The sequence below is a fragment of the Macaca mulatta genome, chromosome 1 (assembly GCF_049350105.2).
Source record: "Macaca mulatta isolate MMU2019108-1 chromosome 1, T2T-MMU8v2.0, whole genome shotgun sequence".
Taxonomy (NCBI): Eukaryota; Metazoa; Chordata; class Mammalia; order Primates; family Cercopithecidae; genus Macaca; species Macaca mulatta.
The window spans coordinates 14,824,852-14,842,036 of record NC_133406.1 but is presented as its reverse complement, the minus strand read 5'-3'; the positions used below and the strand labels follow the sequence as shown (position 1 = coordinate 14,842,036).

At 45.2% G+C, this 17,185-nt stretch overlaps 1 protein-coding gene across 1 annotated transcript in view; it reads left to right on the top strand.

Moving 5' to 3' along the window:
* The window catches only part of SLC35F3 (solute carrier family 35 member F3), a 108,159-nt gene that overhangs the window by 12,341 nt on the left and 78,633 nt on the right, over positions 1-17,185 (top strand). The window contains exon 2 of the mRNA XM_001111982.5: positions 4,682-5,006. Within this exon, the coding sequence (XP_001111982.2) occupies positions 4,682-5,006 (325 nt within the window). The remainder of the gene's footprint in view (positions 1-4,681; positions 5,007-17,185) is intronic.

Sequence of the window (17,185 nt, the reverse complement as noted above, 5' to 3'; positions counted from 1 at the left end):
TTTCAGAAAGGAGTCAACAAGGGTCCACTTATTCTCGGGGAAGCTCATAAAAGAAACATTATTGATCTCTTGAAAGTTCAAAAGGGCCATTTTATGAGATGAGAATGAATGACTTTCCAATCTTTCTTACTTTTCATTGTAGAAGTGACTTACATTAAGAAAAAGAAAAAGCACCCAATTCATCATTTTCTCAGGCCTAAGCAGTGGACAGCTCATAGGACTAAGGGTGTGCTTTGGTACCCAAATGAGTTGGTAGCTAAACTAGACCTTCAGCTCACCCATTGTGACCTAGACTTTCCTTCTGCTACGCAGACGTTGCCTCTAGGTACTACTTCTGTTTGACCAAAGAGTGTGAATCCTTTCTCTCTTTGGTCACAAGCAAAAAGTGTGATTTTGCAGGTGGTGGGGTTTATGCAGTTTTAACAAATTGCCTGACAGCCCTCAGGACACCGAGGCAGGGCTAAAATGGAAGCTCACACACAGGCATGGTTACATCTCACCATGCCATGGAGTATATAAAGTACACATGAGAACACGCCCCCTGCATTCGCGCGTGCGCACGCACACACACGTGCTTAACGGAAGCAACTCAGGCAACAGGACTGGGATGAACCCACCTGTCCTCCAGCATTTATGGATGAATTAAGTAGCATAAACAGAATTTAGAGGTGACACAGCTTCAGGGAGATGCTTGAATCCACAATTACAGCATCTGTCAGCATAAGCATTGGGCTAGAGTGTATAATCTGCTTTGCATTGCTCCCAGAACTGCTGGCTAAAGTACAAGATTAGAATTTAAGGCACAAGATGATCATAAACAGAGGGATTGTTAGTGGGGAAGGGGTGTTGGAGAGTGAAGGTGAGGGTGACATAAGTAGTATTTCTAGTTGCATACCCATGGTCCCAGGAGCTGTGGCAGTAAATAGTGTGAGGCTAATTTTGGCATTGATTTCCTTGAGGCACTGCCTCTTTCAACTGTGATAAAGGAGTGAAATCAAACAAAGGCAACACTTGACCTGAAATTTTGGAGGTGGGGGGCAGAATTAAACAGAAATTTCCTACACTTAGAAGATTTGAAAGGCTTCTGAAAAGAGATATAGGCTTCCTCATTGTAACTCCTTCTGTCTGAAATCTGTTTGAGCATCAGTAAGCCAGAGCATCAGTAAGCCAGTTCATGGAAAATGACCCTGGAAATGATGTGAAGTGTGGGGTGCACTTCCAATAGTAGAAAATAAATGCATCTGCTAAGCAAAATTGTTGTGTCACTCTACATTTGTTCTTCAGCTAACTGTATTACTTTGTTATGGATGTTGTGGTTTGCACTTTCCTAATAAAGTAGGATCAGTCAACATCTGAGTTTGCTCCAGTCCCTTCAGCAAACCTGGCAGTTTCTCCTGTGGCATGTCTAACCAAAGCAAGATGAGGCATTGCAGAGTGACGAGGTGGCAGTGAATTTCAGTTCTCACCACCATCCTCACTGCCCCTGGTCAGGTCATGGGTATTCCTGACCCTGAATTTTGCTCCTATTTTTTACTTTTATGTTCTATCCTCCAAGGCCCAGGCCAACCACCTGCCTCTTCTAATTCTTTTCACTATTATCCCAATGCACACTGACCACACTCTGCAGAATTCCTGTTATATAGTCCGAATCTCTATTTTACACGTAATTGTTCTGTAATTCCTTCATGGATCTTTCGTCACTCTGACATAGACAGTCCATTCCTGAAGAATGGTAATCATGCTTTACGCTTATTTATAGACCACCCAAAGCTCTTGGCACAGGGCACATGTTTCACAGCAATTTCCTGTCTGATTGAAAGGCTCTGAGAATGCATTGCACTGTACATAGGCCTGTGAGATGTAAAAAGTGCATGCTGTTCATTTTAAGTTAGGTTAAATAAATGAAAGATAAAAACACAGTGTGATCCCAATTTTCCTGTTTGGGTGTGTAAATGGGTTTGTGTGTTCATCTGTGCTAGGGGCACAGTTCTGCTGAGAGGGGTGTGTGTATGTGTGTGTGTGTGTGTTGCACAGACACAAAAGACTGGGAAAATGCGGCAGCAAATGTCAATTGTGGTATCTCTGGGTGCTAACATCATTAAAAATTGCTTTTTCTTTTTACTATTTAGCAATTTTGTGATGTATGTATAAAAAATACTTTTTATTTATATGAGGTACGACGTGTTTAGCAGTATGAAGAATGAGGTAATGAAACTGATAAGTGATTATTATTATAAAAGACGCAGTATAGTGAAGTGGGAGGTTTGCAATGAATTGGGTTTGGTTGTCTATTATTCTTAATGGGTATATTCCAGTGTTTCCCAAAGTGTATTCCAGAGTACAGTAGTCCCTACCACAGGTGTTACAATTTAAATAATATGGGAAGCAGCCTCCTGGAAATTCACAATATCCATTGGCCCTGAATATTCCTACAGCAAAGGAATCTCTCTGTTCTACTTGGTGTTTTCCAAATCTATCCAAGCGTGGAATCTTTTTTCCTTATAACGCCTGTTAACTGCATTACATTTTGTAAAACGTTGTTCTATTTATAATGTGGTTATTTTCAAATAACAGAGTAGTGAGTTTAGTTCTAAGTGTCTTAATTTTGTTTGTATTTTGTTCGTATTCCTTTGGTTTGAGGATCCAGAGGTTACAAAGTTAAAGAACAACTTCTTTAATCCAAATCCATAGAAACAGTGTAGCAATACCAAATTACATGATTTGATGATTTTCTCCTTCATTGTAAAAGCCATGCAGCCTCACTGCCTAGTTTACTACGTTTTAAAGCTTAATTTGCTATAATGAAAACATTCAATGAAGAAACATGCTGTGAGCTGAATTTATTCAGCCTCTTTTGGAGTTCATTCTTTCACTGGAAGTTATTACCGTGAAACTGCATTTTATTTTTGTGAACTTTTTTTTCATCTCTACAATCATCTTTTCAGGATGAGTTTTTGACAGTGATGCTAATAGTGACAAACCCCTCTAACCTCCAACACACCTTGCAAATTATCCCGATAATGAACAGCTGCAGATGCTAATTCAAAATGACAGGTAATCCGTGTGTAAATTGAAATGTGCATGCTTCTGTCTGAAACTGCAATTGCATTAAGTTGTGGGAATTCACCGTGAGGAACATCAAGAGATCCTGGTAGGAGGGCATAAGCACACAGATCCCCAAAAAGGCTGGCAATCAATCTTCCCTTTTGTCCTCCACATCCTTCTGCCCTGCAGCCCATGCAGGAACAAACAGCTTGTCAGAAGCTCAGAGGGTGGCAAGACATTTGGTTTTCCAGGGACTTTCCAACTTGGATATGTGAGCACATGAAAAGTAAGAGAAGGACGGAGGTTATTCATAAAGCAAGTAATGAAGCACAATAGGGACAGTGCGAAACAGAATTTGACCCAATAAAGTACATTATCTCTGACTAGCCATGTAATGCTTCGGTTTATCTTTGGCTGAAACAGATACAGCACAGCCGGTGCTTAACGATATTAAACACCTGAAAACTAGGTTACATTTAATCACAATTTTGCCTCATAGACTCATAATGCTTCAGAAAGTGATATACAAAACTCAGTTTGTTATTAAAATTATTTTAATTAAGTTTAAACAATGTAGAGAAAGCACATTTGACCCCAATATATTCAGTACTCTTTTCCTCCCCTAGAGTGAAAATGGCCTCTTAGCACTAGTGTGCCTCCATTCAGCTCGGTGCCAGGCACAACATCATTATAAAAGGCAGGTACACTGCCTTCTGGAAATTTGCATCCATCCGTAGTTACACCCGACACAGGCTACAGCTTTGTTTAAATTTCCAGCTGACTGACACGCACACAATCGTGAATGAAAAAGCAAACAGTGGAAAATAACGCCTTTTCACCTTCTTCTGGTCTGCGGAAGCAACACTGCGGCAGAGCCAAGCTTTGGGCTGCAGCCTGCTTTCCAGAAATCACACAGCTCTAGAATGGAGTGCCTGTGGCCTTTCACACACCAGCTGCCAGAGGTTGTGGTTTTTAAGTAAAGCTTCGAAGTGGGACTGGAGGCTATCAGCAGGAAGCCAGTTAAAGCAGATAGAAAAGTAAGAGTGGCGAACTCTATTTTTGCCGTACATACAAAATAAGAGGAGAGAGTCTCGGCCAACTGTGCCTTTAAGTAACAGGCCACCTCTGTCAAGGTACTGGGATCTTTTAGAGGTCGAGACCTCGCCCTGTAGGAATCTCCAGCCCCCAGTACTGCCCGGCACCCAGGAGCACGTGAGTACTCGTCAACTGCCATAACTGAGAGTGGAGGTATTTCAGCCGCTCTGTGTGTTCTGGAGAAGTGTCTCCCAAAGCACGCAGATCACCTGAGGAATGCGGGTTCTGATTTGGGGGCCTGGGGTGAGCCCTGAAATTCTGCATTTCCAACAAGTTCCGGGGACGGACTGGGGAGGGTGCTGACGCTGCCCGGCCCACGGACCACACTTGGAGAGCGGAGGTTCTGGAGAATAGGAAAACCTGTGTAAACGTTTTCTATTGCAGCTTGGTGTCACACAGCCGTCCTAGAAGCCGCCCCTGCGCCCGGTATCTCCCGCGGCCGCCAGGTAGCTGGCGGTGACAATGGCTGCAGGGCAGCGCCCTGCTAAGTGCAGGGGTGAAGGTCTGCAGGCCCTGCTAACCACGCCCTTCTCTTCCCCAGGGGAGGAGCGCCCCCGGGACTCCCCGGGCCCGGCGGAGGCCCAGGCGCCGGCCGGGGTGGAGACCGGCGGGAGAGCGAGCCGCCGCTGCTGGACGTGCTCCCGGGCGCAGCTCAAGAAGATCTTCTGGGGCGTGGCGGTCGTGCTGTGCGTGTGCTCCTCGTGGGCGGGCTCCACGCAGCTCGCCAAGCTGACCTTCAGGAAGTTCGACGCGCCCTTCACCCTCACGTGGTTTGCCACCAACTGGAACTTTTTATTCTTCCCGTTGTACTACGTGGGGCACGTCTGCAAGTCCACAGAGAAGCAGTCTGTGAAGCAGAGATACAGGTAAGCGTGTCCTGCATGAGGAGGCCTCCTGACCCGGGGCTGCTCCATCCAGCGCTGACTCTGCAGAGCTGCCCCTGGTGGCAGGCGCTGGGATGAGCCAGTGGGAGCCCGTGGAGAGATGTCGCAGTGAATGCACCTGCTCTCTGAGAGGGGTAGGGAGCAGAATTCTCTCTACCCTGGGTAGTGAACGCCTCCTTCCTCTGCCTCTCTGCCTCCTGCCCCTCAGCCCTGGGACCACCTTTATATAAAAGCAGGCAGCAGTGTCTTCCAGAGACAGCAAGTAGTAGGTTCCCAGAAAGCTTAGAAATGGGATAACTGTGTAGCACAGTTCATCCCTCAGCAAGCTGGGGTGAGGACCGCAAGGCCATGGGGCCAGGTCACTCGGACGCTTCCTGTAGCTGACTTCCCTCACGGACATGCTCGCTGCAGAGACTTCCTTACTCATCCTCTTTCTGATCCCAAGACATGCCCTGCTTCGGGTATGTAATTGCATGGGTCTGAATACCTCCCAGTGTGATGGTAAAAACCAAAGCAGTGTCTGGGCTTTGTTGACTCTATTTTCTCAAATGGAGTCCATTGGAATGACGTCCCTTTCAAAAAGAGGCCAGAAACCCTGACCTCAACCTCTACCTCAGTATGCAGGAGGGCTCATGCAGCCCTCCCCGGGAGTCACATTGTCGGTGTTGACCCATGGCGCTCATCTGTGCCTATAAGAGCATCTGGTGTTTCCCCAAAGTAGAGGCCTTCTGTGGGCCATGTCAAGGGCTGTCCCAAATCAGTCCTAGTCAAAAAACAAAAAACAAAAAAAAAAAAAACAGAAATGAATGCTGGCCAAGGTGACACAGCAGGCCCTGGAAACTCATCTTTTATCAGTCCCAGAGGTGAGGAGAAATTGAGCATTTAAGAGTCTTCATTCCTTCACCACTGCCTTCGTCCCCACCACACCCCACTCTGCCAAACACATACCCCCGTAAGATTGCTATGTCCTGAAGTTCCCCTTAGAAGATACAGGATAACTAAAAACATCATTGGGTCCAAGGAACAAAGAGGTTTGGAAATGGAGGTCTACACCTGGACCAGAATTTCTTTCTGGGAATCTACCATTTTGTCCCTGTAAACTTGTAGCTGGAAGTATGGTGTGATACTTTTTTAATGTTCGGAGGGAATTTGGCCTGGCTCCTTTAAAAGACCTACTTGTAAATCACAGCATGAATTCTGGAGGAGGGGGCTCTGATGGAGCTTGACTAGAATCACATGGCCAGTCTCACAGGTCCCCTTAGTGAAACAGCTTTGGTGCAAAGAATTCTGATCCTCAGGGTTGACCTAACCCAGTGGCTCATGGACCAGCCAGAAATTGCTAAAGAGGCACTTAATGCACCCTCTTCTGAATAGAAGCCAAAAACAGAAGGAAACAAATCATTAGGGCCCAAGATTGTCCCAAAGGCAAGAGTAAAATAGTCCCAGAGAAAAGCTAATATTTAGTAAATGATGTATTTAACACTTAAGTATCCCTACGTGTATTTAATTTGTAATTAGGCATTTGCCTTTCATTAAAACTGATTAGGATGCTATGCTACTGCCTCTAATGAAATGCTAAAAGTGAGCTTATATGCACTTTCTTGATCAAGAATTTTTGGGAGGGAAGATGAAATGCTTCTTTCCTGCTACCTTCAACCATACAGGCTGAAAGACACCCCCACAAGTGGTAACACTGGCTGTTGTCCCAAATGCACTCCATGGCTACCACTTACCTGGGGAGAAGACTGTCACCGCCAGCCACTTAGGGCAGGCCTGGCACCATTAAACTATTGTACTGAAAACCACACAGAAGGAATCAAGATCAGTGGTGCTTATGTGGTCAAAGTAGGAAAAAATGAAAGGTCATTGAAGATTAGTTATACATAGAAAAACATCAGCACCTTGGTTTCAACCTATTGTCTTCCCATAAAAAGTGCTCAAAAAGAACCATTAAAACAATCTGGTGACTGCCCTGTTAACTGGTGAACAATGTAAAAGAGGGAGGATAATCCCAACTTTATTAGTGAAACTTGTTAAAACCTTTCCCAATTTCTGTCTTCACATTCTGCTCCAGCTCTTTAAAAAAGTTGTTTTTTTGTTTTGTTTTTTGGTTTTTGTTTGTTTGTTTCTGATTGTAAGCTGTGTTAGCCCCGTGGCTAGGCAGAGCTGCTAATTTACCAGCCAATTATTAAGCATGTCAATCAAGCCATATACACCATTGGAGGGGTGAAGAGAGATCCTTCCTCAAAAGGAGAGAGACATTTTAACATTGCAGACCTTCCTTAGGAAATCACAACTCTGCCACAGCTCATATTGGGAGTACTTTAAACAGACTTTGGGATTCTCAGAGATCAAGGAAGACTGAAATCACATCTTTCATCTTCATGCTTTTATCAAAATTATTGCCAGAGAGATTTTGAGTTGTCTGAGATGAGTCTGTTGGCTAAAAGTGTTCAGCAGGGAGCTGGGAAGAAAAGGAGATGAACAGAGACCTGTTCCACCGAGAGGGGAGCTGGACAGATACAGCAGCTTTTCCTGCAGTTATCAGGAGGCAATCAGATGGAAGCTTCTTTTCTCGAAACCCTCCCCAACTGAGCTGTTTCCCCAGGGTGAATTCAGAGCGGAGAGAGGAAGGCGTGTGTTCCCCGGCGCAGAGCTCCGCGAACTGCAACGCCCTGTGAGGCTCCCTGGGGTCTTGTTGAAGGCAGACTCTGATTCAGTAGGTCTGGGTGGATCTGAGATTCCACTTTTCTTAGGAACTTCCAGGGAATCCTAGTGCTGCTGGCCCACGGGCTGCACTTTAACTGTAAATGCCCTGGAGTTGTTGAGTCCCAGCTACAGATTTTTTTTTAATGCTGCTGATTTTACCAAATGTTAGAACTAGGACTCACCTCACCATGTAGAACTGATGAGTGAATCCACTGGGCCCCAGAGGATGTTTGAGCTCTGGTCCTCTTCGAGCCCTGGTCTTCTGCCACTCGTGACAGGAGGCTCCGTGGTCAAGTCCTCAAAGCTCTCAGAGCCTCAGATGCCCATTTGTAAATGGGAGGTGATGATATATGCACTGTCTTGCACAAAAGACTGCTGTGTGATCAAATGACACACTGTACATGAAAGCGCCCTATAAACTGTAACATGTTGTGTAAATGCGAGGAACCAGTACTGTGTTGTGATAGCTTCTGTGGGTTATACTGAAGGCTGTTGCCCGTGCTTTGTTCATTGGCTACCTCATGGTGGCCAATTTAAACTACAAGAGTGTCAACCCTTACGCTGCATGCAAGTGTCAGTCCTGAAGAAATCAACTTGTGGCCCTAGTGGCTTCACAGGGCATAAAAGAACACTGATTAGGGCTTCTCATGACCAGATACTGTTGTCAGGAATTAGACGTGAATGGGCAAACCTCATATGGGTTTTCAGCCCCTGCCTTATAGTCTTCCCAGCAAGCACTCAACCATCCAGGTGTACAATGAGCTGCTTCCTTCTCCAATATGATAGGCAGCCCAACCCTTACCTTCCCTGTTTCTCACTGAAGCTGGCCTCAGGGATGTTCTGAGGAAGCAATAGTGCCCAGAACTCAGAGAGGGCTTCAGTCATGAGATGCTTGCGGCTGCTTGGGAACCACAGTCTCCTGGACCACCTAGCATCTGGGGGAGGCACAGGGAGGTGGCTGTATCGGGTCTGTGTTTGGGAGAGACTGTTGAGCACAGGTGTGATGACACACAGCCTCCTGGCCCCTCTGACCCTGGAACAGGAATGCAGCTTTTCAGATCTGAGAGGTCAGCAGAGCTGGAGCAGATCTGGGGCATTTTCATTCTTGTTCAAAGGTCTTCCAGGAATTTGCAGCAGTAATGACCTGTTTTCAAAAGCAAGTGCTGAGACCTTCTGCTATCACGCGGCTGCCAAGAAAAGTGAACGGTGCAGTGGTGACAGATGTTTTTCTCTGCCTTTTGTAGTTCCAGGCTTTCTGTAAGCCAGCCAATTGATTCTGCTTCAGATATTCTGAGCAACAGTAGAGCCCAGAAAGGGAAAAGGGCAGTTTAGATGCCTTTCATCTTAACCCCTGCAAGGGCCGGGTGTGTGTACCTTGCCACCCAGACTTACGCAGGAACCATATCGGGTCTTGCAGCTGTAACATTCATTGGCCGTTTAAAATCTAAAGAGCAGAGTGGAGCAGTTGCAATCTGGAGCTTTGTTCTGAAAATAGTTACTGTGCATCTTCTCTAGGCAATGCACTAGAACTACAAGATAAATGGACTCTGTCCTCCAGGAGCCCAAAACCTGAAAGGGAGTCAGATAGCCAAACAGGGTGGGGGTGCATGCAAGGTAGCTGAGAGTGGGGGAAGGCCCAGATACATGTGTCCTGGGGCAGGGTACAAAAGTTTCTTAGAAGAAGTTAGGTAGGGCCTGGCGCTGTGGCTAATGTCTGTAATCCCAGCACTTTGGGGGGCTGAGGCGGGCAGATTGATTGAGCCTGGGAGTTCAAGACCAGCCTTGGCAACATGGCAAAACCGTCTCTACTAAAAATACAAAAATTAGCCAGGCGTGATGGTGCACCTGTAGTCCCAGCTACCCAGGGGACTAGGCAGGAGGATCACCTGAGCCTTGGGAGGTTGAGGCTGCAATAAGCAGTGATCAGGCCACTGCGCTCCAGCCTGGGTAACAGCGTGAGACCCTGTGTCCAAAAAAAATAATAATAAAATAAATAAGTAAGCCAGAAACAATTTATTTAAGGACAAGCAGATGGTTCTCTAGGTGCTGAAGGAGAAGGTCAAGAATATTCTAAGCAGACAGTAGCCTGCATAAAGGACACAGGCTGGACACAGAACACAGAGCTCTTCCCAGGATGTAGGATGTAAGTGGGGTAAGGTGAGAGAGAAGACTCGGCAGTTAGGTGGAGCAGATGCTGGCGAGACTCCTACGCTATGCTGAGGAGTTTCACTTCCGGTGTGAATATCAGCAGGAGTCATGGAAGCAGTGATCAGATTGGATCTTTCAAAATGCAGCTGCTGCCACTCTGTAGAAAATGGAATGAAGGACAAGGCTGGAGGTCAATCCAGGTCAACAAATACTTCCTTGATATCTATGTGGGCACATGGACAGACGTGAATGACAGCTGTTGTTCTTGACCCTAAGGAACTCACAACTGAGTGGGAGACAGTCTCCTATTAAAAAAAATAAATAAAATAAAATGTAAGGAGGAAGTGGGGCAAGAGCTGAGGGCAGACTGTCTTGGCTGTAGCTTGGGTGTGAGGGACAAGGGCACAGTAGATCTTGGGACTCCAAATTCAGCTGAAGGTCCATTGGGAAGGACTTGGGGTGCCCAATCAAGGAGTTGGGGCTGTATTTGCCAGGCAAGTGGAGCCTCCAGAAGTTTCTGGTATAATCAGCTGCTTTCAAAAGTAGGATTCATGGTACTAATTATGTAACTGGCTGCAGCATATGGTCCCAATTCAGATAAGAGGTGGAATGACTGTCAGGTGTTTGTTTGTTGGGGGACAGGATGCCTAGTTCCTGAGCAGTAGCAAGAATTTTGAGTGTGAATCCTGAAGTATTATGAAACTTGTTTGAACTGTCAACTTTTTGAGACTTACATCACACTCTTCTGTTAATAAAAAGCATTCTAATTGTCACTTTCGCCAAACCCAAGTGTTCTGAAAACATGGGGAATATCTTCTTTCCAGGAAATATACGTACAGTTTTTCAGGCACAATGGTAAATGCCAAGGCATTGCCAAGGGAGCCCCGTTTAGCGAAGCTCAGCATCTCCTTGCCTTCCTGCTGTCAGGCCTCACATTTCAGAAAGCTGATGTGTTTCTTACCCTGAGCCCCAGGCACATTCCAGCCTGTTGTTCCAGGATCAACAGTTGTTCTTTATAGCATAAGGCCCTTTTGGAAACAAGGTGACAGGGCGCCTCATCCTAGGAGAGAGATAGTACTTCGTTCATTCCACAAAATCTTTCCAGCACCTTCTCTGTCTCAGGTGCTGTTCTAGGAACTGAGGATACAGCAGTGATGAGATCAAGTGGAAATTTCCTTTACCTTCACCCTTCCTCCTACCTTATAGCAGTCTCATTTCTTGTCTGATTTCTTCGTTGTTGTTGTTGTATTAAATAGTTTTTGTAAAGGTGAGGTTTCGCCATGTTGCCCAGGCTAATCTCCTATTCCTGTTCTCAAGCGATCCACTCGCCTTGGCTTCCCAAAGTGCTGGGATTATAGGCATGAGCCACTGTACCCAGCCTTTCCTGTCTGATTTCTAAGAATTATCCACCCAGAAAGTGATGAGCTATATTCAGAACTCTTACAGTTGATGTTTTTGTTGTTTGTTTGTTTATTTTTGTAACTGGTTTAGAAAAAATTGACAAAATATTGGAAGACTGCAGTTTGTAATTTGGCCCATGGCTTGAGTGTGCTGGTGAATAATGGCAATTATGCATACACATCCTCATGTATAGCCAGATTTGGCTAGCCTAAGGCAAAATACCATGCCCCATGCACTCTGTCTCTCTCTCTCTCTCTCTCTCTCACACACACACACACACATACACACACATAGCCAGCTGAGTAGCAGATGTCTGGTACAGCCACAGGAAATCATGTAATCAATGCTCCAAGTCCAAATGAGAAGTCATAATGGGCACCGGTGTCAGCAAAGGAAGAAATGAGATGGGGGAAGCTGAATAGGTTTGGGTTGTCTCTGCCTGTTTTAAGACAACACTTGCCATATTCAAGAATACATCAGTGGTGAAATGAAACAGAACATTGTCCACATGCCCCAGATTGTGACATCACCTTCCTGAGTTTACACCAGGTCCCACCACTCTATAGAGTCTTCGCTTTCATCCTATCATTGTGTTATTCATAGATTAGCTCATTTATTTTTCCTCTGGCATCTCGCCCACCCCACCACCACATCTCAGTTAACAGATGCCGACTTCATCCCAGTGAAATTCAATGACAGCCAAACACCCCTACAGTCAAGTTCAGAATATTCTTTCTACAAGTGATTTTTAGGCTTTCACTGAGGCAAGCAGAACATTTTCATTACCTCTTGATCTCCTTTTTTCTATACTTCAGCCATCCCACATCCCAATTATCTGAGATTGCTATTCATTTTTGAACAGATATCAAGGATATGGCCTTGAAGTTTAGCAGTTTAAGAAGGTTATCTGTCTTAAAACCTTATAATTCCAGAGCTTGTCTTGTTCAGCTATAGCAATGTTGTTTCAATTTCACTGAAATTCTTTGAAAGGTCAGTTCCAATGCTCATGTTTGTGTTTAAGGTGTGGGTTTGAAGAATAACAGCCATTTAAATAACTGCCATATGAGTGTAATTATGACTCTTGTGGGGTCATGTTACCTCAGGCTGGAATTATCAACAAGGGATTTGGTAACATTTTTAGCATTAAGTGCCATGGTCCCTGTGAATATTTGCGAGATCAGTGTGACAGTGAAATCGAAGGTGGGAAGCAATGAAGGATGGTCTCCCAGAGGAGCATCCTTCAACTGGTGGATTTCGAGGAGCAGTTAATCTTTGTGCTGGTCAGATAAGGAGGAGGGCCCATGTAGGTGGCAAACAAAAGTCACAAATGTGTACAGATTTGCAGGATGTAACCAGTATGCTCAGGCACCACCCCATCCCAATGTAAGAAATGTGGAGTCATTTCTTACTTTCCAGGTGATTTCTCATCATTGAGTCAAGACTAGTGAGCCAGCCGATAGGCACACTGAAACTTAAAAATCTCACCACATTTAGCAAAAGATCATCTGCACAGAGACCTGGAAAGATCCAAAAAATGACTTTGAGGATTCTCTGATCCAACTCATTCATGTTATCAATGAATCCAGAGATGCTCAGAGAAAGGGCAGGAGAGCGCTGTTCTCTGCAGCCTCAGACCTCTCCAGAAATACTACCAGGAAAGAAGTGGGTCAACACTATCTCTCCTCATAGGAAGGAACCTGGAGGCAGTGCCTGGGCAGGATGGAGCAACAGGGGTAGGAGTGCTACTAGCCCATGTTGCAATATTGCGATAGATGATAAGAACACATGCTTGCCATTAGATAGTTTGGGCAGGAAACTCAGCTCTTCCTTTATTTGGCAACACGGTCATAGATAAGTCAACTGAAAGCTCTTAGTCTCAGCTCTTACCCGAAAAAACATGGAGACTTTAATTCCCACTTCCAAAGGTTACTGTGGGATTGAGTGCCCCTCCCGTGGGCTCCCACAGCTCCTGTGTAGACCATGTGTTTGAAATGAACAAAATTAAACATGGTAGTGTGTATAAAGTTCCAAACTGTTCTTGGTCCAGGGATTTCCTATCCATCTTTGGTTGAGTCCTAATGTGGATGCCAAAACTCATTCAAACCATGCCTACTGCTCTCTCCAAATCATAAAGTGAGGATGATGATGTCATAAAATGATTCTGATGATGATAATGATAATGATTATGAAGTCATAAAATGATGAGGGAGAGGGCCGGGCATGGTGGCTCATCCTGTAATCCCAGCATTTTGGGAGGCTGAGTCAGGCGGATCACTTGAGCCCAGGAGTTCAAGATCAGCCTGGCCAACATGATGAAACCCCATCTCTACTGAAAATACAAAGCTGGACATGGTGGCACATGCCTGTAGTCGCAGCATTTTGGGAGGCTGAGGTAGGAGAATCGCTTGAATCCAGGAGGCAGAGGTTGCAGTGAGCCAAGATCGTGCCACTGCACTCCAGCCTGGGTGACAGTGAGACCCTGTCTGAAAAAAAAAATATATATACACACACACACACACACACACACAATACACATATACATATACATATATGTGTGTGTGTGTGTGTGTGTGTATAGACAAGGAGGAGGTCCTAAAATGATGATGATGATGAGGAGGTCATAAAATAATAATGAAGATGATGATAACATAGTAGAACCCCAGGTAACTGAGTCTTCCTCCTTATAAAGATTCAGTTCAGATTAACTAGGTAGATGATTTGGAGCCCACAGCAAGAAGGACAGCATTGTGCCCTGTCATTATTTTAGGCTGTTGCAGGAGGAAGGAGCCTTTCTTGGCAGAGATGAACTTTAAGACAAGTCCTGACAGGAGAGGCAGAGAACTGAAGTGGAACTTATCATTGTCATGACGTTCCAGGGTATGAGCTGGAAGCCAGATGGAAATGTGAGGTGATCCATTTGTTTAGAAAGTAATGTCCTGTCAAGCTCTTGACGCTTTTTATTTTTCAAAAGCTTAAAAGCAAAAAAGAGAAAACATGCTAGTGCCATGCAGAAGCTAAAGCAGATGTGTTTCTTCTCTTTCTTTTCTTTTCCACTGGCACCCCTTTTGCCTTTATTGTATACAAATCCTAGCTAAATTGGAATGACCACCCTGCCCTTCATAGAAACAGACATTATACTGGCTTCCCAAATAACTAGCCCACCTTCCTGCCCCATGCGGCACAGGAGTACCTACTAGTGTTGTACCCACAGGAGGCCCCAGGGATATGGAAAGGAATGAGACCACGTGTTGAGGGAAGGGACCCAAGCTTTGAGTCAGGCTTGTTCCAGTTCTCAGATCTGCTGTTTACACCTCACATGACTTTGGGTAAGTTATTTGTAACGGCTCCTGCAGCCTCCGTTTTCTCATATTTAAAAATGGATCCAGGATGGGCGCGGTGGCTCACGTCTGTAATCCCAGCACTTTGGGAGGCAGAGGCGGGTGGATCACCTGAGGTCAGGAGTTCAAGACCAGCCTGACCAACATGGCAAAACCCCATTTCTACTAAAAATACAAAATTAGCTGGGCATGGTAGCACATGCCTGTAATCCCAGCTACTTGGGAGGCTGAGGCAGGAGAATTGCTTGAACCCAGAAGGCGGAGGTTGCAGGGAGCTGAGATTGCACCACTGCACTCCAGCCTGGGCAACAAGAGTGACACTCCGTCTCAAAAAAGAAAAAAAATGGAGCCAATAATGCCTGTTTACACAGTGGGCTTCAAGGTTTGGGGTGCAAATCATCTCACCTGGAACACGGCCCTGGGTCAGTGCTGCAGTAACAGTGGTCACTGCTACTCCTGCTGCTGGTCAACAATTACTTGAGTGGTGGTTATTGTTGTTCATTGTCCATCTCTTCCTTGCTGGCCTTTCTGCACGTGCCGTATTTCTTTGAGTAATAATCCATTTCTAATTGAGCCATAGGGTAAAGACTTTTTGGCACTTGCATTCTCTCCCATGTTATTTTGTGATATCACATTCCACATAAGCTTTCCTTGGCTAATGAACCAGGAGCCAGTGGGAACAGGAATCACTGGAAATTGCTATGCCGGATTTTTAAACCAAAATCAAAGCACATGCTTTTGGATAGCCAGTGTCTGTGCTAAGTGCTCCATAGAGTCAGCCTCCACTTCCCCAGAATGCGGCTGTGTCTACTTCAAGCATGAGCCAGAACAGTTGGGGCCACATGCCTATCCCATCTTGGGCCAGGCGTCCCCTCCACCCACTCCCCAGCCCGCTGCAGATCTGGTCCTAAAAGAGAAGGGGGTTCCACAGGAGGGTCCCTAGGAAACTTCCTCTGATGCATTTTCCAGCCTGGGTCATCCCGTTCAAAGAGAGGTTCCAGCTGTGAGTGCGTTCACTGTGTCTTCCAGCTGGTGAACTTGTTCTTGGAAAGCTCTTAATTATTTAAAGTGCATATTGGTTTTTGTGACCACGCCTCAAACTGTCTAGCTGAGTTTGTTAAAAAAGACAAAAAATCCAGTTGGCCAGAGTAATCTCCCTTTTCTGATATTAGGGCAAGTTCTATTCATATGCTTCCTGGATCATTTAAAATACAACTGTACTAATTACATTCACCTCCTCTGCTGGATTCTATGTTGAGCAGAGAGAAAACAAAGATGATTTATGTACTTAATGTAACATTCAGGAGTGCATCAGAATCATTTCACGCTTTTCTTACCTAAGTGCCTTATTTTATGACACTTACATTTAATGAGTTACTCTCAATCGTATATACATTATTAATTTATAACAAAATAAATTAAAAGCACTGGATACTAAAGCTCCCTTGTTGCAGAAACACATCATTAGACACTAGATAGCATTATTTTGCTACATGTTTCTCTGAGGGAAAAACAGAAGAGAACTTTTTCAAAGAAAGACTTTAAGTCTTCCGCCAACAAAATGGAGACAGGCTTGTCAGTATTTTACTATGAATTAGTGGAGATGGGGGATGGGTCTTCCAAATGCTTATTGGTTATTTTTAAACTGTTTGTTTTGGCCGGGCACGGCAGCTCACGCCTGTAATCCCAGCACTTTGAGAGGCCAAGGTGGGCAGATCATTTGAGGTCAGAAGTTCCAGACCAGCCTGGCCAACGTGGTGAAACCCTGTCTCTACTAAATACACAAAAAAATCAGGTGGGTGTGGTGGCGCACACCTGTAATCCCAGCTACTCGGGAGGTTGAGGCATGAGAATCGCTTGAACCCAGGAGACAGAGGTTGTAGAGACTGTGCCACTGCACTCCAGCCTGGGTGACAGAGTGAGACTCCACCTCAAAAAAAAAAAAATAACATGTTTTGTTTTATTAAAGTTGGATGAAAGTTCACGTATTTATGTCCAGCTTATGAAGTACCTTTGTCTCTTGGATAAGATGTTTTCTCCCATGTAACAAGTGGAGGGAATTCACGAAGTGTATTGAGGGACACATGTAAACATGCATTTTGCAGAATCCTTTTAGGGGATGTAAGAAGTGTGTAATAGATCTTTTCTAAAGAGGAAAGTTAGCACCTTCTAGGTTTCCTGACCAAGCCCCCGGCTCTCAGGAGTCCTAAGCAAGCCACTAGTGTCCTGTTTGACTTTGCAAAGACACATCATTCTGAGACAGAGATGGGTAACTCTGAAGCCAAGATCCCTGCTCCTCCTGCTACAGTAAAGGGTTGCTGCAGGGAGGACTGTGCAGCCAGAGACTACTACATCTCCCAGCCTTCCCTGGCATCTAACTTGGGCTAAGGGACTTCCCTCCAAAGGGCTAGGAGTCAACCAAGACAGATAAGAAGCAGATGGGCATTTTCCTCCACTTCCCCATTCCACTGGCCACATGACAGAATCCCTAAGCTTCAAGGGATGGCATAGCTGCAAGGCAGGAGAAGGATCACCAAGGGGTTAAATGACACCTGTCAACCAATA